General features: G+C 37.7%; 2 protein-coding genes and 2 long non-coding RNA genes across 5 annotated transcripts; 3 read left to right on the top strand and 1 right to left on the bottom strand.

Moving 5' to 3' along the window:
* Positions 1-304: 304 nt before the first annotated feature.
* Positions 305-742, top strand: LOC138913114 (uncharacterized). Its single transcript, XR_011418712.1, has 2 exons — positions 305-442; positions 538-742. It is a non-coding gene; the product is annotated as an uncharacterized lncRNA (long non-coding RNA).
* A 1,923-nt stretch (positions 743-2,665) lies between these two features.
* Positions 2,666-23,700, top strand: rdgC (retinal degeneration C). 2 transcript variants are annotated; one of them, XM_017156966.3, is made up of 13 exons: positions 2,666-2,932; positions 14,910-15,611; positions 19,007-19,134; positions 19,355-19,436; positions 19,538-19,662; positions 19,723-19,890; positions 19,944-20,147; positions 20,376-20,525; positions 20,587-20,652; positions 20,713-20,898; positions 21,313-21,720; positions 21,827-21,926; positions 21,987-23,700. In XM_017156966.3, the coding sequence occupies exons 2-13, from the start codon at positions 15,344-15,346 to the stop codon at positions 22,340-22,342; spliced, it is 2,241 nt and encodes a 746-aa protein (XP_017012455.1). In that variant the 5' UTR covers positions 2,666-2,932; positions 14,910-15,343; the 3' UTR covers positions 22,343-23,700. The 2 variants fall into 2 exon arrangements, with proteins under 2 accessions (XP_017012455.1, XP_044251897.1); XM_044395962.2 differs by lacking the exons at positions 2,666-2,932; positions 14,910-15,611 and adding an exon at positions 18,362-18,495.
* A 139-nt stretch (positions 23,701-23,839) lies between these two features.
* On the bottom strand, positions 23,840-24,331 carry LOC138912865 (uncharacterized). Its single transcript, XR_011418422.1, has 2 exons — positions 24,195-24,331; positions 23,840-24,130 (listed from the first exon to the last, which is right to left on the bottom strand). It is a non-coding gene; the product is annotated as an uncharacterized lncRNA (long non-coding RNA).
* Positions 23,935-24,923, top strand: LOC108067661 (uncharacterized). Its single transcript, XM_070214424.1, has 2 exons — positions 23,935-24,718; positions 24,781-24,923. Exons 1-2 carry the CDS (start codon positions 23,935-23,937, stop codon positions 24,789-24,791), a joined length of 795 nt encoding a protein of 264 aa, XP_070070525.1. The 3' UTR covers positions 24,792-24,923.
* Positions 24,924-26,859: the final 1,936 nt, after the last annotated feature.

Below are 26,859 nucleotides of genomic sequence, written 5' to 3'. Positions count from 1 at the left end.
GTTCCATTGTCTTATTAGGAACGGTATGGAATGTTAAGTAGCCTTGCCCTTAAAGAGTTTAAAAAGTACTAAAACACATCGTGCAACGATACGAAAAAGTTTTTTAATTAGTACTTACTACGAACATAAGGGGATTCACTTGCACTAATTGACTTAGTAAACGTAAGGACTGTCACGTGAGACTCTTGGTGCCTCTTGCGGACACAGGTTGCCACCGGAGACATTACAGTATGTGATGAAAGTACCCTGCATAGGTCAAACTACCGGCTGCTTCAATGCCAAATCTTAGAAATAAATCCGAAAATTATATATTACACTCCTGAAGAAGAAAGTCATGCAGATAAAAGTTTTACGGAAAATGTATTATTTTGAAATAACATAAGAATGTAATTTTGGTAATGTTGTACCTACCCCGAAACATTTTATTGCACCATATGCCAAGGTCATTGCAAATTCTATTATTGCGCTACACATTACATTAATTAAGTTAGCCACTTTTGAACTTTGATGTTATGTTTGCTAAAATTTCGCATGCAGCCCCTTTAAATACTGGACTGAGCAAAATGTTTATGGGATGTTCTTAAATGGCACGCCAGCACGAAGGAGCTCCCACCTGGCCATCCAACCCATTCGCCCATTCCAAGTGAGAGTGGCGTGCGGCCAACCGGCCATTAGTACTGAATATGCAAAACAGAGCGCGGAACCGGATGAGGATGCCAATAAGAACAGCGCCGAGGACACGCGACCTTTCGGAAATCCACGAGTGCTTTCTACTTGCCGCCCTGCACTTTTATCTGAAGGCTGTATTCGAACGTGTCTGGTGGATTTCAATATCGAGGGACAAAGTAAATACTGGTTATACGGTGATGATGGCTAAGACAAACTGCGAAAGAAAATTCATTAAACGGAATATTGCAATACGAAAGCCACATGAAATGGCTCAATAGTATAAAAAGTGGTAACAATATAATAAATATTTGAAAATATTTTAATATTTATTTTATTAATAGAGGCTTAACTTCTTATTCATATACTTTTCAGTTTAATTTACTTGTGTCTATTTAAACTTAAATGTGCCACTAACTAGAATCCTTCCGGCTTAAAGAGTTACCAGGAAGAGAACTTCTAAGGAACAAGTAATCTTTGGATCTGGACGACTAAATAATCCGTTACTGAATCGACATGTATCGGAAGCATTTCGAATTTCCCAGCCAGTTGAAGGAGACGTATCCGTGGGGGGATTAGTTTCCGAATGTCTATGTATCTTCATCTCTCCCAGCCTTGTTCGTATTCATGAAATGCAGAGAAAGTTTACCGATTGCAGCGGAAACTTGTATCGCACGCACCTTCGCTAACTGAATTCGAAGTGGGCCCGAACATTCCGTAATCACTAATAGCGGGTTGCCCGCCCAAGACCCTAATTGCCATTAAAGTTAAAGCGCTCCGGCTGCCCAAAAACCCAAAATCGGGTCAGCGTAAAGGAGCTGGGGACAGGCCTAATTTTCGGTTTCGTGAATTTCAGCTACAAAATCCCCTTGAGGCCGCAGCCCAAAATCACACCGAGTGGCCAAGGCTTGGCGGTCCTTTGGACGATCCACATACATATATGTACGATACAAAGGCCATGGAACCGGCCAAATAATCAATACACAAGAAAGGAACCAAAACAAAGCTCTAGGTTGTGTGTAAGTATTTCAGAACATATCAAAAGAATTGCCGAAAAAAAGTGTTTGTTAGTGGAAACCATCATTCTTAATAATTTATTGTCATCAAACAGGTGTCACATAATGTAAGCTGATATGGCAACAGAAACAAGAAAACAGGCTAAGGGACAAACACTTTAAATAATTTAAAACAATTGGTAACTTCTTAAAGTTTTTTACTGTTTTTGGATAATTATACAAAGTTCACTTATTAGTATTAATTAAAAAACGTATATGAAAATAATCATAATTGTACTCACTTTTGTAAAATATTTCATTTTGGTTCACTTTTTCTATTGTTAAACTATCGGTATAAAATAAATTTTATAGATATAACAAATGTCGATTTACAAGATTATTTCAGCGCTAGGTGCTTCAATTAAAATGGATGTCTCTTTTACAAAATACCCTCTTCAATCTGGAAAAATGCAGACTTAATGGCTTTTTGTTGATTCCCCTTTTTAGCATGTTTTTTTTCTTTCCTATCCATCTAACACAAGCGGCACGTTTGGTTGAAGTTTTAACTGAAAGATGCATATCATAAATTCGAAATGCAAACACGAGAGACGTTATCAAAGTTGGCATCTTCGGATTAGCATCGCTGCGGTGTTCGCTCTCTTTCTACACAGAAAAAAAACGATTAAAGCAAGACAAAAAATTTAAAAATATAAGGATCAATGATGATTTTACTTCTGGCTTTGGTTCAGTCTTATTAAGAAAGTCAAATTTTTTTATTTATTATCATTTAAAAGAGTTTTTTATTATTACAACTCGGATGTTTATTCAAGCAAAAGAATTTTTCAAGGATTTAAATTGATATAATTGTTTTCTATAAAGAATTTTTTCCATCATTTTGGCCCTAATAATAAACAAAGGAATCTTTTCAAACATTGTTTTTTTTCCAGTGTACGTGGAATGCGTGGGAGAGAGCGAGAGAGCCGCGCGCAGCCTCCGCTGCAAAATGAACGGGAATGGCAATGAAACGGGGCAATCAGCTGATGCGGCCATCGCTCTTTGTTTTGCTTTTGGCAGCATGGCGGCAAATGGTGAGAGTAAGCGAGAGTGAGAGGTGGGCGGCGACGTCGACTGAGGCGGAGGCAGAGGCAGCGACTGCGGCAGAGGCCAAAAAGGATTTCCGAGCTTGTGGCCTGCGTTTAGTTTGTAACGGTATTCCACGCGCCACGGACGCCCGAGAAACGGATAACGGAACGCGACACACCCGTACACCCGTACGTATACGTAATGCTCTCCGCACAGTACGCGCTATTTCCGATCCATAGCAGCATATGCTTTTGGTTTTGGTTCTGGTGCTGGTTTTGGTCCCCCCCCCTTTCTCTTGTTTTTGTTTCTGGTTATATCTGTCACCACGAGCATTTTTTGTGTGTGGCTTCATTTAATGCCTTTTGCCGCCTTCTATATGGCATACTCGGCGTATACGTATATTTCTGCCGTTATTGTCGTCGGCGTTTATCTCTTTCCCGGACCGATGAAATTTCTGTGTTTGTTTACGCTCACGCCTTCACGTTCCGGCCACTTGTGCTGCCGCCGAAATGGAATGGTCCTGAACGCGCTACGTCGACGGCACATCCTAAATGCCAACAGAAACTTTCCAACCGAATCACTTTTTTATTCGCGCTCCTCAATTTAGTGCGTCGTTTGGTAAATTACTAACAAATTCCCTGCATTAAATGGGATCAAGAAACTAAAAAATCGACCCACGCGACGGATGAGAAACACTCGAAAATACTACATGCGAAAGAACATGCATTCCCATACGTTCCATACATATAAAAATAGTACATCTATCACTTGTACACGGTGAACAATAAATAAGGTTTTTCTGAATGTTTTAAATAATATGAATCAATTTAAAATCTACAGTTAAGGGATTCCCGGTATCAAGGACGAAAGGTTTTAGCCCGATGGTTTATTTTTAAAATTAGATGGATTTAATTTAGTTGTTAAATAATAATAAATATAAATAATATTAATTTAGTGACAATATTAAATTTTAACAAAATTCTTTCGGAACTTAATGTTGTTCTTATTGTTATCTTTAATTTTCCTGGTATTTTTCAGAGCGTTTATCGTTTGTACAAATTTACAAATAATCCTTTTCTGGAAAATACTTACGGCTAAAACTTGATTTTCAATAAAGAAATATTTTAACGGAATGTTATTCCTTGAATAGTTCTGCGAATAAAGTCCTTTTCTCAGTGTATAAATGAATTTTATAATATGTACTGATGTCGGCCAATAACAAGACCAAGCAGGAGAAATGTTTTAATGGAAAAAATAACAACAAAATGTAAAACGAAAGGTGCTGACAGTCAGCAGACGAAAAAATAAGACATGCAGCCAATTAATAATAGATAAACGATTCCATTACGATCCAAAGGTGTTTGCCATATGAATTACTTATGGTATTTCGTATTCCGCATGAGAAACGCAATATTTGTACAATCCATTTATCCATTTGCGTGTATGTTTAGTATGTATAAGTCTCGACAAGTATTATGTTAAGATATGAGTATGTATGAAAATCTCTGACCTATCTTTTTCCATTTGGCGGTGGCAAACTTTTTAGGAAAATGAGGACAGACAAGTGCAGTGTTTTTAAAACAAACAAGCAAAAAAGCAATAACAAAAGACTTAGCGGGGCAGACTAGAAAAAAAAAAAATGCGAATAAACAGCGGTGGGCTTCTAAAGCGTGCACAAATTTCAAAAGAATACTCTTAGTGTCTAAAGATGTTTTATGATTTATACTGTGTCGGCAAAGCAATTTAATGAAATTATTTTTTCCTATATTTTTTAACTAGCGTATATATATGATGGACGTTGATGCACTACGAGCAGTACAAACAAGTGGCCCAACGATACCAAGCACGTGCTTGTTACGCGCGGGACCCTTTATCAATTAGGGCAAAAATGCGAGTTCGCGAGGAAAATACATGAAACAAATAGAGACGGGACATATAAAGATTATAAAGATTATGAACTAAGATTGAAGCAAATGAGATAAAATTTTAGTTTTTAATACAGGGATAGATGTAGAAGTGCAAATTAAATGATAAAGATTGTTATAATTATTACATAGAACACGAAAGGGCTCATGCAGAGTAAAATTTGATGTACATCGAGGCAAATTAAGAGGGTAATAATTTCGTATTAGTCTAACGGGAACATTAAAAGTTAAACGGTTTACCAGTTCTACAGAATCAATATCACCTCTTATAAGATTATGCATAAAAATAGTACCAAGCATTATTCTACGGTTTTCAAGTGTAGGTAAATTAAGCAATAGTAATCTACTCTGGTAGGAAGGTAGCCTTACGTTTTGATCCCAGTTCAAACTACGAAGGGCAAAAAGGAGAAATTTTTTTTGCACCGACTCAATACGGTCGATGTGCACTTGATATTGTGGACTCCAAACTGAAGAACAATATTCCAAAATAGGACGGACAAGGGAGGTAAATAATAATCTGGTTGTATAAGGGTCATCAAATTCTTTTGACCAACGCTTTATAAACCCAAAAACACTCATAGCTTTGTTGACAGTCAGCATTATGTGGCAGTCAAATTTAAGCTTCGGGTCCAGAAGAACGCCTAAATCATTATACCCGTTACTCGTAGAGTAAAAGGGTATATTAGATTCGTGCAAAAGTATGTAACAGCTAGAAGGAAGCGTTTCCGACCCCATAAAGTATATATATTCTTGATCAGGGGCACTAGCCGAGTCGATCTAGCCATGTCCGTCTGTCCGTCTGTCCGTCTGTCCGTCTGTCTGTCTGTCTGTCTGTCTGTCTGTCTGTCTGTCCGTCTGTATGAACGCTGAGATCTCAGAAACTACAAAAGCTAGAAGGTTGAGATTTCCCACACATATTCTTTGGCTTCCTACGCAGCGCAAGTTTATTTTAGCCGAGCGCCACGCCCCCGCTAACGCCCACTAACGATTTTAAAATGGGTCCTGCGCCCACACCTTTAAAGATTTCCGAGAAGTATAAATGCAATTTTGTTGTGTATATTTATACCTATCGAAATGTAGAAGACATTTTTCAAATCGGACCATTCATTAAAAAGTTATACGCAACCAAAATATCTACATATATCTATCTCCCTCGCACTCCCTTTAGCTGAGTTACGATTATTAGTCGGGACACCAACCCGACACAGCGTTCGCACTCCCTTTAGCTGAGTGACGGGTATTAGATAGTCGGGACAACAACCCGACTATAGCGTTCTCTCTTGTTTACTGAATATATACGGTCAAGTGGCAAGTTCTGAAGCAAATAACTTATAAATGTAGGAGTACCCCTATGAAAGGTCATTACGTTACATTTCAGGCAGTTCAAATTTAAGAGGTTATACTCACACCATACTTGAAAATTATCAATGTCTGATTGTAAGCCAAAACCAGACTCTATATTATTGTATGTCAAACAAAGCTTAACATCATCAGCATACATTAGTACGCGAGAATTTGTTATGATAGAGGGAAGATCGTTAATAAACAAAGTAAACAGCAAAGGGCCTAGATGACTACCCTGGGGCACTCCAGATGTCACGCGGATCATTTTAGAAGCAGCGTTCTTAAATATAACCCTCTGAGTCCTACCATTCAAATAACTTGAAATCCAAGTTAAAAGATTACATGGAAACCCAAGCAAGTCTAGTTTGAATAAAAGAAGAGAGTGGTTAACGGAGTCAAAGGCTTTACTGAAATCTGTATATATAACGTCGGTCTGCATTTTATTGTTAAATCCATTAATTACAATAGATGACAATTCAAGTAGGTTGGTGGTAGTCGATCTTCGCTTAACAAAACCGTGCTGACACGGTGATATTAGCGAGGAACATAAATGTTGCAAATGAGAGGTGATAATACGTTCAAAGGCTTTTGGAATTGCCGACAATTTAGAAATACCTCTATAATTCTGGGCATCCATCTTCGCACCCTTTTTGTGGAGTGGAATAATGAAAGAGTCCTTCCAGATAGTTGGAAAAACTGATGATGAAATAGACAAATGAAAAAGTTTAAGAATCGGTTTACAAATGGTTGAGGCACAAAACTTAAGCACACACCCGGGGAGTCCATCTGGACCGGGAGAATACGTTGGTGTTGTTGATGCTAAATCCTTTGAGAGAGAACTTTCGGTAATTACAGGGGTAAAAATACAATTTGCCCTATTTAAGGGGTTAGGGTAGATAGAATTTGACCAAACAGCCGAACTATAAGTAGTTTGGAAAAATTCAGCAAATAAATCCGCAATTTCAGAATCCGACGATGCTGTTTTTGAGTTTAAACGTACCGATGAAGGCAATGCCGAAGACTTACGCTTGGCATTAACAAAGGTATAAAACTGCTTCGGATCATTTGAAAATTCGAATTTACATTTATTTAAATACATAGAATAGCAATGACTGTTGAGAACATTAAAATCTGAACGAGCCACCACATATTTCGAAAAATCAGATGGCTTACCCGATTTTTTATACTTTTTATAAGTGTTGGACTTAAGATTTTTAAGTCTTTGAAGCGCATTGTTAAACCAAGGAGGCCTGTTTAGCTTTGGAGGAAACCTGTCAGGAACGCATTCGTCAAGAAAAGTGTTTAAAACGCTATAGAAAAGTTCAATTGCACTTTCAATATCCGTGCAATTGTACAAATCAGTCCAATTATATTGCGAAATCATGTAATTTAGTTTATTAAAGTCACATTTTCGAAAGCATCTCGTTTTAGTTTGAGGAACTAAAGGAGAAAGGGTATCAGTACAGGGGAGGCCAATTGTCAATTCCAATGTTGGATGATATTGGTCTTCAGGTACAACAAGTGCGTCAATTCTAGATACCGTAACTTCATGCGGATCTAAAACAAATACTAGATCTAATTGTCTATTTAAAGAATTTCGTATAAAGCTTACTTGCTGTAACGATAATTCCAAAAGGCCATCCACAAAATCATGGGCAGATAAAGGTGCAGCTACAGGTGAGTCAGTGGGAAGAGACCAAGAGATATTAGGGAGATTAAAGTCACCCAAAACAATCAAAAGGTCTCTGTTGGAAAGAAAGGATAGAACAGATTTTATAGCAGACAGATGGTGCTCATAAATTATTAAATCAGAGCCAGGAGGAATATAAGAGCAGGTTACAAAAATAGATGAGGATTGAATGGAAACTTTGACACTAACAAATTCTATATCGTTAGGGATATGAATGTTAAGTCTCTCCGATATTAAACTAGAGGTAACGGCAATCAGTACACCACCCCCCCTACGCGGGGAGCGATCGGTCCAGTAGGTGTTAAAGTTCATTGACAAAACTTCAGAGTCAGATATCTCTGGTTTCAGCCAAGTTTCCGTAAAAGCCAAAATATCTTCAGTAAATGCAGAGGAGTCAGCATAAAGCTTTGGTAGCTTCATATTTAGTCCTCTAACATTTTGATAAGCCAAAAATAAGCCTGTTAGTTTTTTGGCACAGTATTAGGCACAGTGGAAAGCCGATTATTAGGCACAGCGGGAGGCCTGTTATTTGTTCTCGGTTTATTGGGAACAAATTCTTTAATTACCAAATCATCATTAAGCCAAAAGCTTTCAGATAGTAGTACATTAAACACATCAGGCGGAGCAAATATTTTAAAAGAAGATATCCTACGGGCGTACGAAAATCGAAATTGTTCAACTTCAATGTCCTCGGATGGGAATTTTTCACGTATGAATTCCAAAACATCCTCAGATTTAGTATCCGGGGTAAATCTAGAAACAAACAATTGCTTTAAACGGAACAAATTTGGCATTCAAACTAGAGAGCTTTTATTACCAAATACCACTTTCTTTTTTTAAAGAATTTCTTTTAATTGCTTTTCAAACTGTACTTTAATTCATAACAATTTTGTTTTACAAAAAATATATCATATATCATCATATTTAAAATCTCTTTTTTTTCATAAAAATTAAAGTGTAGAAACATTACCATCCACTACAGAACCATTCGTACTAGAATTTTACGGCCAATTTGTGTTCCAATTAAAAGAAGTAAGTTTATTATTGCTAACCCATATACCTGGTGTCTACCTAATAGCAACCGACTAAACATGAGCGCAATTTGTTAGCATACAAAAATAACCCCGAAATATTGAGGTGTTCATAAAAGCAGACGCACGGACACGTATGAATTGGATTGGGGATAGAATCCGAGTTGGAATTTATTAGGTCCTTTACCTTTGTGCCCGCTCCCGCGTATCCCACACTCGAACTCATAATTTGGGCAACCTGCCCACTCGGATTCGGGATTCGGGCCAATTGATGGCGGACCGGCGGAAGATTAGCAACCGCCCACCTCCGAGAGGTTGTAAAAGTGAGAATGAGTTTTATGTGCCGCACAGGCAACAAATCTCGTTGACGTTTGGCATTTGATTTCCAGCCTTTTCCTTACGCTCGCTCCCTTTGTTTCCTCGGGATTCGGGATTTTACTTACTTATATTCGTGATTTCGTTTATTTTTCCCACAGTTCGGTTGAGTTCTTCTCTTTTTTTCGCACGAATTCCCGGCGGCTTGTTTCTTGGGGCGACACGCCAACAGCCCCGAAATTTCTCACCACTTCCGATTTAATTTTTTTTTCGTTATGGCTTTTCTTTTGCTTATCCCCTATTTTCCACGGTCACCGAAACAGTGCCAAAGCAGCTAAAGCAGCTCCTTGAAGTTGCCTTGTTTTTTGGTGTTTTCCTAACACGAAACACCAAGTTCGAGTCATTTAAATTCGGTACAAAGTTGCGGTAAGATTCGCCCCACAATGTCGGCTTGAATTAAGTTGATTGTGCAAAAGTTTCATTGTCGGTCCACGGCAATCGGACTGAAACCAAAAAGCAATTAACTTAAGGCTATTAACCATGCTGCTTGGGGAATATTTTTATTGCGGTGCGGATGTATTATAAGTTTAAAGAGAAGAGATACAAAATTTAAGATTTTTTTAAATATTGATGCATTTAAAAATGATGGATAAGGTATTGTCACCATTTACATGAATTTTAGGGAATTTTCGAACCATTAGGCTAAATAAACTTATAATGGGCAGGATATTAAGGGGCCATCGGAAGGAATTTCAAGCAAGCCCCATCTGACGAATTACCCACATTAAACGCCCCCGCACTGCCATTCGTTATCCAAACAAGATAAGAAATTTAAAACTCTTAACGAAAATCGATTAAATTAAGAAGTTTAGCTGGCATCCCCCACGGCGCAAGGTGCCGTCATTTTCACGCCTGATTTGTTAACCAAAACGAAGGCATCAGGTCGGTATTTGGATACTTTTCCATGGCAATTAAGCCGCAGTGTTCGTTCACTTTTTTCGGCTTACACTGCGGTAAAAGTTGTAGGCCTGTGATGCTATTTATTGAAATACAAGTGCTGGACGTCCATTTGCACTCAATCGCACGTAAGCCATAAACGTTTTCCTGTTCAGATTCGTTTTACAGCTCTGGAAATGCTACCTTTCCTTCGCATCCTTCTCGAAACTGTGCAGTCATCGAGTATAAAAAGAAAATAAAAGCTTTCTTTCAAGGCATCACTCAACGAATAGCCACATAAACGATGCAATCAGGCTTATACATATTTAAAAATACTCTTTGGGTAAATTTTTAAGCCATTCTGGGTTTTATGCTGCACCGCCCAGCCATCCAATAAAAGGAGGAAAATAAGCAATATTTTGCTTGTGCTTTAGGGCTTCTCCTCTTTTCTGAGTGTAGTTAGGGTGAATAAATCATGGTTCTCACAGCTGGCTGGAAATTTCAGTCCATATGGCTGTAGGTGTCGGCGGCTCCCGACGCCCAATCTGCGTTAATTCCCAATTTGGTTTATAAATAAAAAGAACAAATCGGCCCTTAACGATGACGAGCATCAGCATCCGAGCTGACATCATTTCAAAATCGTTAAAACCTGCCCGTTAATGGGCTTCCCCAAAAGAGAGAGAGCGGGACTTCGGGCAGTAAAACTGCAAAATTGAACGGAATACCTTTATGGGCAGCGCGTGATGCGCCCGTAGGTCCTTGCAGGTTCTGGGCATCCTTGGTCCTGGTAAACCCACAGGTATACCTGTTACCAGACACGTGCCCTACACCAAATTGACTACGGCAACTTAATTAAAAGCGTAGGCAAACTAAATTACCTGTCGAAGAATTTGAGTGAGCAAATTTGATGACTGACCTTGCGAGTCCCGATAATTAGCTCAATTATTTCTAGGGGGGCAAATAAAAGCATATTAGTGAGACACTCTGCAAAATTAACACAAATGCACAGGGCTTTTAATGAATTTATCAAGTAGCTTTTAAAGTACAATTTGTCAAAGTTGTGCGAGCAAGCAAATTAAATAGTTGTTCAACTAATTTGGGAAGGCATTTTTAATTTGATTGCCATCCTATGCATCTTAGATATAAAATATTTAAAGCGTGTAAGCAACCAACCAAATATTAAATTGTTAGCCAGCTTTGTTTACTACATAAATAAATACTTTTCATCTAAAGATTGAATTAAATAAACACACAATACAAAAATAACAATGGAATAAGTTGTCTTAATCTAAATTGAGTTATGAATATTTTTTTTTGTGGAGTAAGTCTCCCTTTACATTGCATTTTCTTAAAATTATTACATTACTTGCATTTACATGCTGTTCTTCTTTTATGTAATTTCTTACTAAAAATTCTTTATTTTAATTAAATTCCGTTTAGTACAAATTCAGTATAACATAAAATAAATTCGTGACAGGAAAAACAAAGGAAAAACTCAATGGCCTTTGCCCATATAAATGTTGGATATTAAAGAACTTATTGTTTACCCATACATTTATCCAGCCACCGACTCCGACTTGAAACATTATCTTCAGTAAATACTAACCTAATTGCTGCTGGGCTCCCATAAGCGATATTTGCGGAACTGAAATGCGGGCAAATTTGCTGATTGTCACACAGGCTGACGTGCAATTTATCGTAATTGAGTCGGGCCAACAATCATTTTTTGATCGCTTCACACACGCACTTGGGGAAAATGCTGGAAAATGGGTGGAAGTGGAGGTGGGGGTGCAGAGAAAACCTCGATGAGTTGGCAGGACCCATTACAGCCAGTGTCCGTTTGCTGTCTGTGAAAATGCCAACTTCTGGTGGCCCGCTCTTTGCCATGGGATTAATGGACAAATAACGTATTCCCGTCTGCAAATGTGCTGGCGGATAATCTCATTATCTGGCTGTCTTGACCCAAGACACCCGGACATCGACCGGCCGGCCGGAAACCGGAAATTGGCCACTAGGCTGCGGTAATTGAAATAAATAGAGTTGGCTCTTAGACCCCCAAAAGTGGGCTAGCAGTTCTCGGAATCGATCAACTTGGCCTAAAACCTTTTTCGTCACTGCCAACTGCATTAATTGGCTTATATTTGCTGATACCCTTAGTATTAAAGGGAGATGACTTTTATCTTTGTAATTTTTGTTAAGTAAAAGGAAAGTAATATCCATATCCGTAAACATTTTTTACATTTTTTACATTTATATCGAAAATCTTAATTTTATTTATCTGCGTCATAAATAGGTTTTAAATTTCTGATCTCCCTAATATTATGTTTCATGGGTAATATTTGTTAAGAGCTCTTAATCCTCTGATAAATTCAAGATAAATTCTTCAAATTTGTTAAGCCATTTGGAATAAAAGTTAGAGAGTAATTGGGCTCTTAAGAATGGTCTTTGAATTCTCAGAATTAGCCCAACTTTTTTCCCATCACTGTCAACTGCGTTAATTGGCTTAAATGGCTGATTCTCGGAGCCAGATGAACGTTGTATTTGTCAAATTAAATTTAAAAGTTAACCACTTTGAGAAAATTCTCAGAAAATTAGGGCAAAGAATTCTTTGCCTTTTTCAAGGAAGCTTTACAAGTAAAGACTAATTGAAATAAGTGAGCCAACTCGATGTCGTATTTATCATTGTATTTATGCCAAAAATTTCCAGCCAATGGCTAAAGTGTATTTATGGTTTTTGGTCTCCTAAAAAATTCCCAGCCTCTGCTAAAATAGTGATTTATTATTCTGGGCCCGTGCCCATATTCAATTTCAACGTTAAACCAAAAAGTGACCAAAAATCTTTAAAGAATTTAAGCCATTTAAGCTGTAAGTCATTTTCACTTTAGACAAATTACATTTCGATAAAAGCCTCGCGCCTGGTTTTCCCGCTAAATTTACATTTTTTCCTAACGAAATTTTCGCGCGGAAAGTGCCATTGGGGCAAAGTGCAAAAAGCACAGCCAATGTATGCGTTGTATTGGTCCTGTCCTTCTTTTGTGTTTTATTCCAAAGCATTTTACCTGGTGAGGAGCCAATTTCTTTCCCGCCTGTCGGAGTGGGAGTTAAGTGTTCTCCCAAGTTCCTCAATCTTTGGCTACAGAATGTAATAATTGAAATTTGCATGAGTATTACAGTTCAAAGAGGCGATGATAGAGACTTGCCAACTTGGCAACCAATCTAACAGAAATTGTTATTCAAGGCGTTAAGGTTAAATATTTTAACCTTTTGTAGTGAATGGAAAAAATAAAAGATACATTTCAGATAAATTTCCATTTTCAGTAGACAGCATAATTTCATTGCTAATAAAACGAGGACAAACTAATTCCATTGTCAATGAAAGATTAAAGTTGTTTGTGGTGGCATTAGCAAGTCTTGACAGTAAAATATTGCATACAATTAATACAAAATATTTGGTTTGAGATACATGATGATGACATGATAATAACCCTGTTTCGATTGTCTAGAGAAACAAAACCTATTTAATAAATGTCTTGCTCATTAAGTTATTTGTCAATTTACAACAAAAACAACATTTTATTCTTTAACCTTTAAAAATGCCTTTGAACTTAAGCCTTAAAGTAAATTTAAGTGGCAAATTAAATTAAGATGTTAAAATTTAATGTAGTGAAACGTAATATCTTGCAGCCAAAATACTTTTATTCCTTTATGAAACATCTGCAAAGCTTCAGCGGAAAATATGGGATAATGTGGGAAAAGTAGCAAGTGAAACGCCTTTCTGGCAAATAAAGTCCTGGCTATTCCATTTGGCACTATGTTTCCAGCGATTAATCAATACCACCTTTCACGCTGCCTTTATATTTAGGACTCTCGCCCCCTGTTGAATGGGTCCTGGGTCCTTGGTCCGTGGTCCTTGTGCCGCTACAGGTTAGCATTTTAATTTCACACTCCGTGGATCTCCCGTCGGTGTGGGAGCTGTCTGCGAGTGTGGCTGTCCGTGTGGCTTTATGGCTCAATTGGTGAAAATTGGTTTGTTTGTCTGCAGCCACTCAAGGGAACTCTGGCTTCATAGAAGCTGACAGGCACAAAGGACAAAGGACCTCGGGCCACAACCCGTTCCCAGTGAATAGAAGAACACACTAGCATATATACATAACTATACTATATAACTATACTGGTCGCGTATCGGTTGAACGGTTCTGGCCACCGCAAAACCACAGCCCCTCTCAGAAAGGATACACAAGTGCTGGACACGGGACAAGGGGATGGTGTGTCTTTCGTCCTGACCAGAAAAGCTATCCTTTGCCTGCAGCAGTCAATTGATTCCATACATAATACCAAGGCTTTCTACATATGTTTTTCTGCCCTTTACCATAGTAATCACCTATGCATGCATTAAATTTCTTGGTCTCGCTTTGGGCGAAATGGGATATGGCAGAATTTACATATTGTTATGGTCGATTTATTTGGGCTATTGTTCGAAATGATAATATATGCACTTTCTTTTGAAATGGGACTTTAAGGAAGATAGATAACAAACATTTATTAGGGTCTGGTTTAATTTTACAATTTTAATGTTTTTCAATAAATTAAATCCAATTTATTAACAAAAGGAAAAGTGCTTTGTAATCCCTTGACTCATAATTAGTAGAATTAGCATTCCTCTTCCATTAACTGCAAATTGCTTATGTAATTATAGCGTAAGCATACACAAGTTGACCACAATCAAAATGTGCTCATTGTACATTATATAATGGCCAAAACAAACAATAATTATAATCGGGTGTTGGTCTGCCACGTCATCGTGGCTGAGTAAGCAATAATGAATGTCCAGCGGATAATCCTTATTCCATAATTTATTAGCAGCTAATGTAGAAGACAAATCTCGGCAATATTTAAATCACTTTTGTCGTATTTCTTTCCTTAGAATTTATTCGCAAACTGCGACTTTGCACACTGGAAATATGAGAGGAGCGCAATCAGCAAGAGCGAAATGAATAAATTACGCGAAAATAAAATCAATTTGCATTAAGAGCTGGAGACGAGCGACTAGCCAACGTCGGACCCGTCAGACGGACGGACTGCTACTTGGATCACAAGACCCCTCCTCGAGAACCTCGTATACCATCTCTCATCCACCGACTGACAGCCATTTGAAGGACAAACAAGGCGCTGGCCCATGAGCTGCCGCGCGGGCAAATTATATTACCTTGTCAGGCGAGTGACATAAGGCGGACCTCTTGGCCCCTTGGCCCCGCACCCACACAGTTCATGTGTGGATCCCAGTGAGGTGGTTGCTGGTGACGGAGGAGGCACTGGGGTCACGTCTTGGATTACCAAATCGCCAACGCCATCGACGGAATGCTACGCAGCTGCGTGTGCCTGCGCACCGACGATGACGGGAAGCGGCGCAGCTCCTCCGTGGAAGACGCCTCCTCGTGCCGCTCGTCGGAAATAGAGCGCGTGGGCGCCAGCATGCAAACGCTGGGTCCCAATGGACAGCCGCAGTCATCCGCCGCGCAGACGAGCACCAGGGCCTCCAGTCTGCTGCAGCTCTTCCAGCGGCGAGGTTGGTGCAAGCACTTCCGCAAGCCGCTCCGGGGCATGAGCGCCTCCCGGGCCGAAAAAAGTGAGTACCGGTACAATTTACTATGTGGATAGTCCTGATCAGGAAGCTTTAGAACAAAGATGATTGTAAAAGGATCTTATAAGGATATGGAGAATTAAGAAAGGCTTTCCATCCCCATAAGCTAAAAGTAGTTATGCTTATTAGAAAAAACCAACGTCGTTTAAAAACCAGCCAGGTACCTCCCACTTGTGGTCTATAGAAAATGTGATCTCTGAATTTTTCAGTACAATTTAACATAAGCAAGGATTAAGAAATAAGTAGGTTGTAGATCCTTCAGACTATAATATCTAGAAATACAGAATTGTTTAAATATCATATCCATTTATATTTGGCAAAGTTAACTGAAACTTAATTTACGAGACTTAAAAAAATTAATTTAATCACTTTCGCTTTAAAATATCCAGAAGAACAATAAATATAACACGCTCTATAAAAAAATAAATATATGCAGCTTCTGATTATAATCAGAATTATACATTTAATCTCGTTGAGGAGCGCAAAGAAGTGTGCTTCGTTTTTCAAGTTTAGGGTCTATATTTTATCAAGTATAGGCATTCAACTTAACTATTCTTATCTGTTTTTTTCTGTGTACAATCATCTGGTTTGTTTAATAGGGCTTTGTGCGAAACGGGCAATGAAACCAACGATTGCAACAAACCTAATCCAGTTACTGGGGCCTTTTAGACCTCATATAGTAAAAGCTCCCTAGGGCAAATACCCCTTCTGCATTTAATACCAGAAATGAGACCCTAATAGCCACCCTGTCATAGAGGTGATTTTACCGTCATAAATGGTTTATGAGTCATCAACACATCAAGTTTCTGGACAAAGCTGAATTGCCCTGGAAATTTTTAAATTTAATTTCTGGTGCCGGAAATTAAATATAATTTGAAAGTCAATTAAGACAGCCCCTAAACAATTTTAAATTAATTCAAAATGTCCTAAAATGTCCTTTTAAAACTTATATAAAATGTTATTATGAATTCCATTTTATTTTATAAAGTATCCCAAGAAATACCTACTTAGCGTTCTTAAGGATTTTTGTAAACGAATATATTAGCACAAGATGGCGAGTCTTAAATAGTTTGCAAATATCTCCTGAACTTTAACTCGTATGTGGACACATAATAAGTGGGAATACATAATAAGTGGGTTAAGCGCAACTTTATTACTATGTTTAACATTCGCGTTGGGTGGTAAAACTTGGGATTGTGTAGTCGGCCACTAAGTAAAGACTTTCGGGGACCTTGTACTGCAGTTGCATTTGCCCTTTTCTTTCGCGGCTTTTTGAAACACTTAGTTACTTTTGCCCCGAGTATGTCTGTTTCTGTGTTCCGGCGCTTGCGCTAACTTTTATTTATTGTTCCAATTTGCTAAACAAGCGGTTCAGGTGGATCCAAACAGCCAGAGACACGACACAAGCAAAGGAAAAAACAAACAAAAAGAAACCTCTTGCAGCCGCCTTGGCTGGACAGCTGGCTATTAGTGAAAACCCGACTATAAACCTACATATACGACGTATATATGAACATATAGTAGACTCAGCCAGTCACGCAGCCAGAAATTAACCACAAGCACGCGGACGTGGACGCAAATTGGAAAAGGGAAAGGTTACCACCACCCCAAACCTCTGTTTTTTTAGGTAATTGGGGAAAGCACAGTGGGAGAGTTTTGTTAAAGATCCTTAAAAATCAGGACCTTTTACAATTCCTAAACATTTTCTTTATGAGAAACTGGTGATTTCAAAAAATACGATTCTTACAAAACTAATCATATTCTTAGAACCGTTTTCTCGTCTGTTTGTTAAATTTAAAGTAAGGTTATATCCCTAAAATCGTATGGGAAATCAGAGTTCTAACCCTACTTTAAATGTAACAGGCTGACGAAAAACGGCCCATAGTATATTCTCCAGAAAACAAAATTTTTAAGAAATATTTGTTAAAGCTTTTTCTTTCGTTTTTTAGAGTGATTTTATCTTGATTTATCTGGAAACTAATTGAAAGCACAACATTTCCTTAATTTATTTTAGAAAATTTCTAAATAAACGATCTGTTAGTACAATGAGTTTCTTAGTTTTCTATTTAAAATTGCCGACAGAAAATGTTTTTTGGCCCATGGTGTGAGTGGAAAAAGTTGAAAAAGAACATTTAAGCCAAAGAAAAACCGAATGCAGGCCGCGGGTATAGCGTTCGAAATGAGCAGTTTTAGGTTCCAGTTCCAGTCGGTCGTCTATCTAGTTTCAAGTGTGTGCGGACAAATGTAAAATGTCAGACACAACAGCTCGTCGTTTCAGTTTTTGTTGCCGGATAAATTCACATTTATAAACGATAAAGCTTTGCTTAAACTCTACGCAGCCAGTGAAATAATTACTCTTTATTTAATGTTTATCAATAGTGGATTTTAATAATCGTTCAATTAAAATAAATTGCTTGATATATTCAATAAAAAGTTTTGCAAGTAAAAACTATTAATTTGTAATTTATATTCGATGTGACTAATGGCCATTAAGTTTAACGAGCATTCCATTAAACTCATGTGAAATTCAAGAAACCGAGATAATTGCTTTAAAGGACATTTAATGGGTAGTCATATATTTTATAAAACAGTTTTTGTATTATATGTTTTAAACGATGACTTTACTATTTTTGGGACTTTAAAGGATTTTAGTGATGTAATGTGAATGAAATTTATTTACCAAAGTGCCTGAATATTTATTTTGTAATCCTTTTCAGTTCGGTATTTCTGTGAATCCGAATTATATAAAATTTACGAACGGATAGAAGTTTTCAGCGGATGTCAAAGCGTTAATAAAAGCCCCGTCTTATGGGTTGCATAAATTTGAAAAAGAATAGAGCGCCACCTTCGCCACCAGATCTAGAGACAAGTGTGTAAAGACTTTAAAGCGGCCAAAAAAAATAATTATAGCTGCGTAAATGTTAATCAGTTGTTAGCCCGAAAAAACCCCCAGAAAAGCCCCTCCCCTTGCCACAGTCTTTGACGTTTTCAGCATTGTGTTAATAGCAGACGAATAAATTTGCATCAAAATGGATGAGAACGGCAAGTACTTTGTGGGAGTAATCATTTCGAGTCCCCAAGTCCCCGCACCCCGAGTCCTGACCCGATTAAAATTTCCCTGATTAAAATGTACGTATTTCGTTAAGTGTACTGTGCTGTGAGTAATAAGCGACCGAGGCGAAAATGTCAAGGGGGAAAAACTTGGCAGCCCGAAAATTTCTAGTGGCTTTATTGGCCATAACAAAGTCTTTCGCAAATGTGTTGCATATTACTCGCCCCAGGCAGGATGTCCTCGATGTTTTTAGACCCCACATAAAATACTTTATTGGTCCTGAAGTGAAGTCTTAAAATATTTTCACATATTCTATATATTTTTGCAGCTATCCGAGCGGCAATATTCATCCAGAAATGGTATCGCAGGCATCAGGCCCGTCGCGAAATGCAGAGGCGTTGCAACTGGCAGATCTTCCAGAACCTGGAGTATGCCAGCGAACAGGACCAGGCTGAGGTGAGTGGACGATATATATAATATATATAAAATAGACTGAAGGCGCCATGGAAAGCTTAAGAGACCCGTAAAATAAAAAGAACCCTCGACGACGTCAGACGAGTGCATTTGTAGAGTTTCAAAAGTCGATAGCAATCAACTCAGCCGTGAAACATTGTCGCAAGTGCATTGTTGACCCACTCTCTGCTAATTTATTTTCATTCCTTCTGTTTTCCCATAGCTATACAAATTCTTCAATGACCTCATTAAGCACATGCCCCAGGCTGCGGGCAGAAAGAATCAGTACCAAGGTTCCGCTCATGGTGAGTTTGGATAATTTTTAAGAATTAGAAAGTATTTGCCCTATCCTTAAAAAAAACGTTATGTAAAAACTATTATTTTATAATAATATGTTTGAATTTAGTTTCCGTACTTGAAGATAAAGACGACCTCGTTGAAGAGTTTGGGGACATTGTGAATGCCAAAATTGAGTTGCCAATACGAAAAAACCATATCGATCTATTGATTGACGTCTTCCGCAAGAAACGGGTAAGAAACTGTAAAGCAAATTTTAACTTGTAGATTTCTTGTATTTCTTTTATTTTCCAGGGAAACCGATTGCATCCAAAATATGTCGCCCTAATTTTACGTGAGGCTGCCAAATCCCTAAAGCAGCTGCCCAATATTTCTCCGGTGTCCACGGCTGTTTCCCAACAAGTTACGGTTTGTGGGGATCTTCATGGAAAATTGGACGATCTTCTTGTGGTGCTGCATAAGGTAGCGATACCTATCCTCAAAGCTGGTTGTATTTATTCAATCATCCTTTTCAGAACGGTCTTCCTTCCTCTTCCAATCCCTACGTGTTCAATGGCGACTTTGTGGACAGGGGCAAGCGGGGCCTGGAGGTCCTTCTGTTGCTTCTCTCACTCTACTTGGCTTTTCCCAATGCAGTTTTCCTCAACCGTGGCAACCACGAGGACAGTGTCATGAATGCCCGCTATGGATTTATTCGGGAGGTGGAAAGCAAGTACCCTGTAAGTAGAGGAGCCTTTAAGAGGCTTAGCAGTCGCTACACTGAAAATAATTATTATGAATTAATGTTTATGAATTTATGAGTTTGATCTAAAAATGTCATTGGAATCAAAACATTAAATATATTAATTCCATTCATTTAATTTCATCTAAAAAATGTATATATTTGAATACTTTTTTTTAAATGTCGTTAATTAGTATTAATTTTTACCGTGCACCCATTTATGCAGCGGAATCACAAGCGAATTCTGGCCTTCATCGACGAGGTCTACCGATGGCTTCCCCTTGGCTCCGTTCTCAATAGTCGAGTGTTAATCGTCCACGGAGGTTTTTCGGATAGCACAAGCCTAGATCTTATCAAAAGTATTGACAGGGGCAAGGTAAAGGTATTTCACCTGTGTGAAAAGAAAGCATTTAAAATTGTATTTTTTTCACTTGCAGTATGTGTCTATTTTAAGGCCTCCACTGACGGATGGCGAGCCACTGGACAAAACCGAGTGGCAGCAGGTAAAGGGGGTTCATACTATCTATTGATGCCAAATTTATTTATAAAAAGTTATATTTTAGATCTTTGACATTATGTGGAGCGATCCGCAGGCCACAATGGGCTGTGTACCGAACACTTTGAGAGGAGCTGGTGTCTGGTTTGGTCCCGACGTGACCGACAACTTCCTCCAGAAACATCGACTCAGCTACGTCATTCGGTCCCACGAATGCAAGCCCAATGGTCATGAGTTTATGCATGACAACAAGGTGGGTTTGTCTATTTCTAAATATTTCTTCATTACATTACCCATATGGTTTAATTTAATAAACTCTAGAAAAGGCAATTGTCTTTCATAAAGTAGAACGTTTAAATACAATAAGTAGGTATATTTTTGCCATTATATTGAGGTGGTTGGCTACGCCTCTCACCACTTACTTTGACCTGTCAGCCATGCAATTGCAATTTACATGCATAGTGAATTAAGGGGATAATGGGAATATTGCGGTTGAATAATAATTATTACAAGAGGCCATAAGTGTATTGATTTTTTAGTTAATTTAGACATGTGACATGTGTCAGCTGAAAGTTTATTAAACGAAATGAGTATTATCCATTACTACATGTGGTTGGAAAATTGATTTTAAAGGCTAATAATTTGATTTTTTTTCTAACCTCTATAGATAATCACAATTTTTTCGGCCTCGAATTACTATGCCATTGGATCCAATAAGGGGGCCTATATCCGCCTGAACAACCAGCTGATGCCCCATTTTGTTCAGTATATATCGGCGGCATCGCAAACAAAGCGTTTGTCCTTTAAACAGAGAATGGGCATTGTGGAGAGTTCGGCGCTCAAGGAGTTGGCAGTGCGTATGCGTGATCATCGGGATGAATTGGAGGATGAGTTCAGGAGGCATGATCCCAAGGACAGTGGCTACATATCCATTTCGAACTGGTGCAAGGTGATGGAGAAGGTCACCAAGTTGGGACTGCCATGGCGACTCCTTCGCGACAAATTGGCCCCGGGAACAGATAGCCAGAAGGTTAATTACAACAGGACACTGGATTTATTGGACACGGATGTAATTGTAAGTAGTTAATTGTAAATTGTTAGTTAATAATAATAAACAATAATAAATTTAATGGAATAAGTGCTGAGACTTAAGAATTAACTATCTTACATTATAATTTTAGCTCGAAGCTGAGGCCGATGGAATGTCAGTAATGGATGCTTTGTATGCCAACAAGGCCAGTTTGGTGGCCATTTTTAATATCATTGATGCCGATAATTCTGGTATGAATCCAGAAGCCTATAGTTCCGTGATATCCTTATAATAAGTTTCATATTTTCTAGGTGAAATTACCTTGGATGAGTTTGAAACTGCGATTGATTTGCTGGTGGCCCATATGCCAGGTGCCTATTCCAAGGCAGAGATGCTGGAGAAATGCCGAATGATGGATCTAAACGGAGATGGCAAAGTGGATCTGAACGAGTTCCTGGAAGCATTCAGGCTGAGTGATTTGCACAGGAAGGAACAGCAGGACGAGAACATAAGGAGGCGTTCAACTGGCCGATCGGCCATAGCTAAAACCGCCTCAGATCCCGTGGCATTGTTGGCCGACAAGATCTCAAAAAATACGCTGGTTGTGGAACACGACATCGATCCCACGGACTGCGAGGCTAAAGTTATTGATCCTAAGAAGTCGTAAGCGAGGCGATTTTATTCTCAAGAAACTAGCAGAATTTTAGTTTGAGAAAACTTATTAATACTTATTTTATTTTGTTCATATAAGGCATTTAAAGCACATTCATTTTGTCATATTATAAACGAATGATGAAATCTATGTATAGAAATTATATCCAGACACAGTCTAGTTAAAATTACCGAAGATTAAAACCGAATTACAGAATTGAGATCTCTGCGAAGGCAAATAAAACAGACTGCTAAAGTCACAATATTTTTAGCAATTCTAACGGTCATTCCCCTACGCTTTTGATTTAATTAATATATAATTATAAAAAACCTGTTATGCACTGCTCTGTAAGCTATTTTCAGGCTCTTTTCATAAAGTACTTAAAAACGTTATGATATGTAAGAAAAAGTTATTGTTAAGCAAAAATGTTATGTCAAATTTATACAACCAAATATCAGGCGCTTTATATTAAAATATAGGCAAATAAACATACATATTTATTGTTTATCTAAGCCCAAGGGATCAACATTAAATTTTATATACCACTACGGCTAGTTCTAAAATTTTATAAAAATGACTTGTAAACTAAAAAAAGAAAACTATAAATTAAAAGACATTTCCCTTCTCGTACCGTAATTAACCATCACCGAATCTCTAATGCAATCTTATATAACAATTATTATACGACATGAATGCTTTAAATTGATATTAATATAGCAATACGAAAATGATTGAAATCCAAATAAATTTCATGCTTTTAACCACCATGCGTTTAAAAAGTCTATTTAGTAATTAAGCAGTTAAAAAATGTTATAAATGATAGAAATTACATACATACCTCACATGGACCATGCATTGGCACAAGTATTTAATTGCTACTCTCAAAATCCACCTCAATATTTTGCAGTTTCCAAATATTTTGATATTTATATTGAAATATGCAAAAAAAATAAATTATTGCGAAAAGATATATGCTTTCCGACTTCACAATATGCAACGCAATAACAAAGTTTTATACTAAAAAAAAAAACAAGAGATCAGTTATATAGCAAGTTACTTTAGGATTAGTCGTTTGGGGGAGATCGGTAGATGCTCCTGACCTAATAAAAAAATAATGTATCCACAAAATCGTAATCGAGTACCTATTAAAAACTAAAAGAAAAACGCTTCTCAACAGGCACTACAGGACCAATAAATTTAGCCAATCGCTGGCACTTAAATAATAATACACTATGCTAGACATCAATTAACATTTTACTAATGTATTTCTACTATAAGAAGCACCTGTCCCCTATTTGTATTTTGAGCCACATTTCATCGATAGACAAAATATTTTCCAGAAACTTTATTAATAAATATGTTGAATGATTCAAGTCTTATATTAATTCTTGATCGGGAGTAAAATTTGTTTTAGGAAACCATTTTGAAAGGTACTAAGAACTATAGGATGAACTATTTCGTTTCAAAATAGATTTATACTTAGTAAGCCTATGGATCTAGTTTCACTCTTGCTTTAAATTGCTCTACACCATAAATAAATTTATTCAAATATACAAAAAATATAATTTTTTAGACCACGAGTATTTTTAAATCCAAATTGCCTGCTTATGGAGAGATTATATTATCCGATTCCCATAAATCCAAATGCCAAATATCTCTCCAATTCCATCTCGAATGTTTTGTACAGCATTCAGAAATTTGATCAAAACACACTTGCTTGGCCAACGTGCCAACCAAGAAAGGTCATCGCGAGGTTTAAAAAGCGATCGTCTCCGGAGGTTCCATTAGCCGGAACTGCATCTTCTGTGATCCAAAATAAAGGACGTTTTGTATCAAGTGGTGACGCCAGGGCAGCGAAGAAAAATACCTTCTATCAAATACTCCTAGCCAGTCAGGATCAGCCGCCTTTTGAAGAGCCTCGCAGATTTAAACGTAAAAAGAATGATGCCCAATTTAAACGTGATTCCAAAGATGACAGCATTTACAGTGATATATACGATATAGTAAGGACACACAGTCAATACAAAAGGCAACCCAGATATGAAAGTCCCCCCCCAGAGCGACATATATCGATTACTGAGACACCACCTGTAATGGAAGTCTATAAAATTCGTCCTCTTGCTACTGAGAACAGAGAAACTAAGTCAAACCCCAAATCGCCTAAAGTAAAATATCCAAAAGTAGATAACTATAAACTTCAAGATAGAACCAATGAGCTTTCGAATTCCAAAGGCCCTCAGTCTAAGCCGAAATCATCAACATCAAAAACTTCAAAGAAAGAGTTTATAAAATTCCTATCAAAAGATAATAAGCTAAAAGCAGAAATGCATAGGTCAAAATCACATCCTACTAAAGATATATCTAGAGGTCGGGAGAGAATCATTCAGACAAGTATAAAAAAAGATAAACTTAAAGAAAAATCTAAGACTAAGTGCAATTTTCCCGCCACCCAGGATCCTGTTAAAGATGTCCAAGAGGTCCGAGAGAGATATGAGAAGACCAGTGAGAAGAAAGGGAAATCTAGAGGAGAAACCGATAAGTCGGCGATCAAAGACCAACACCCTGTAAAGAAATCAAGTAGAGTTCGAAAGTATATAAAAACTATAAGTTTACATGAAAATTCCGAAGAAGAAACCGAAATAAAAACGTCCGAAGAAAATCCTGAGGAAGGGAATTTAGAAGAAGTTACGGAAAAGTCTCTCCCCGTCAAAAAAGCAAATAAAGTTCGAAAAAGAACCAGGAAAAATATTGAACTGCAGGGAAATGCCGAAGTAGAAACCGGCACGAGAAGCTCCTCAGACAATCCTAAAGAAGTTAAAAAGCGACCTTCTAGATTAAAGTCTTTCAAAAACGAAAATAATTCCAATATGATATATATTGTTCGAGGAAGAAATTCGAAAGGGAGAACAAGCGGATCGTTGACTGGCAGGCAACCTAAAAAAGAGATATATTCGATTCAAGAAAGAAGTCAAAGGGACAACAAAAATGAAAAGGGAGAACACTTCATACAGGAAAACTATAAGAGAGATCCTTTTTTCCTAGGAAGATCAAAAGAGAACTTAATCCAGCAGAGGATATTCGGGGATAAGTCGGACAAGGCAACTCCTAAATTAAAATCAAAGTTCCATAATACAAATAAGCGTCAAGAAAGTTTTAAAGGAGAAAAAGAAAGGGAAGAAGCCAAATCAAAGGCGAATACCCAAGACAAAAAAGTTCGAAGACGATTCCATAAAACCAGTGCCCAGGAAGGGCAATCCAAAACTTCGTCTGAAGAATCAATATTCAGGTCTCTGACTTCCATAAATCCGTTAAAAGATATTTATAATGTTAATAAGAAATCTAAAAAGCCCATTGCCAAGAATAATTTAAAGAGTACCCAAAAACCTCTAAATATATCTAAAATTAATAGTAATAAGAAAAAAATTTCCATAAAAATAATTAATAAGACAGATGATACATCAAGCAAAAGGCTTCCAGGTGCAAGACTGCCGGAAAAATGGATTACTGAACCTCCTCCTTCGAATGAAACCTTCATCCTTCGCGGTATAAATGAAAGAGGAAGAACGGAATCGGCGATAGCAAGATCCTTCTTTTTAAAACGTCCCCCTTTGGAAATCAATCAAGGTCAGGAGATGTCTGCCGATACCGACAAGCTGACAGAAAACAACGTCGCGAATCCACAAGAGGCTTCTGATGATACTGAAACCAAATCGAAAGAAACTACTGAACAGCAGGAAAACGTTGAAGACAAGGCAAATATACTTCCTATAGAAAATGTCCAACAAGCCCATTTATTTAACAAGAAGGGCGGAAACAAAGAAATAGAAAACCCTCCCGATAAATCAAACCTTAAGGTTCCTCCTGCCAAACACCCTTTAAAAGGATTCCATAAATATCAAAAGCCCCTGGAAAAGTCAAAACCAAGAAGCAAGACCGTTGTTAAATCAAACAAGAAGCCTTCTACGGATTCTCCTACTTCGGATGAAATCTATTTTCTTCGTAATAGAATTGGTAAATGGAAAACAGGCTCGGTAATATCAAAATCAAAATCTATGCATTCCAGAAAACTTAAAGGAAACTTCAAAAAGAATCCAGACGAGGAGCAAGGAAACGTCAAAGATAAGAATATAATTGTCTTAAGGTCAAAATCTTTTACCATTCTTCCACCTTCCTTTGAAAGCAAACCAAGAATCAGTAAAGACAGTAAATTTCAAATAAATGTCAATGAAGAAACCCTAATATCAGAGATTGGCCCAAATCCGAAAATAAGTAAACATAAAACGGTACAGAAGAGCGAATCATCCAGATCCTTACACGTTTCTCGAGAGAAATTAAAGTCCATTGGGCGACTAAAATCGATTACTACACCATTAAATTCATTAGCAAGTAATGGGAGTGACGAGTATGATTGTGAAAGCTGCTCAACAGCATCCGAATATTTTTATGGCGAGCATTCACGTGACGTTGATGTAATCTTTGTTAGGCCACCCAGTGTCCTTTCAGGATACCGCAAATCGTTAGAGAGCAGAAAA

Source organism: Drosophila takahashii, chromosome 3L (genome assembly GCF_030179915.1).
Source record: "Drosophila takahashii strain IR98-3 E-12201 chromosome 3L, DtakHiC1v2, whole genome shotgun sequence".
Taxonomy (NCBI): Eukaryota; Metazoa; Arthropoda; class Insecta; order Diptera; family Drosophilidae; genus Drosophila; species Drosophila takahashii.
Note: the sequence above shows the minus strand (reverse complement) of the source record. Positions and strands in the feature narration are given on the sequence as shown.

What these genes read in the sequence shown, in the direction of transcription:
- LOC108067661 (XM_070214424.1), top strand. Translation starts at nt 23,935, where the DNA reads ATGGAGAGATTATATTATCCGATTCCCATAAATCCAAATGCCAAATAT.
- rdgC (XM_017156966.3), top strand. Translation starts at nt 15,344, where the DNA reads ATGCTACGCAGCTGCGTGTGCCTGCGCACCGACGATGACGGGAAGCGG. An exon ending in AGTTTATGCATGACAACAAG is followed by an intron (nt 20,899 to 21,312) that starts GTGGGTTTGTCT and finishes TAACCTCTATAG; the next exon opens with ATAATCACAATTTTTTCGGC. An exon ending in TATTGGACACGGATGTAATT is followed by an intron (nt 21,721 to 21,826) that starts GTAAGTAGTTAA and finishes TTATAATTTTAG; the next exon opens with CTCGAAGCTGAGGCCGATGG.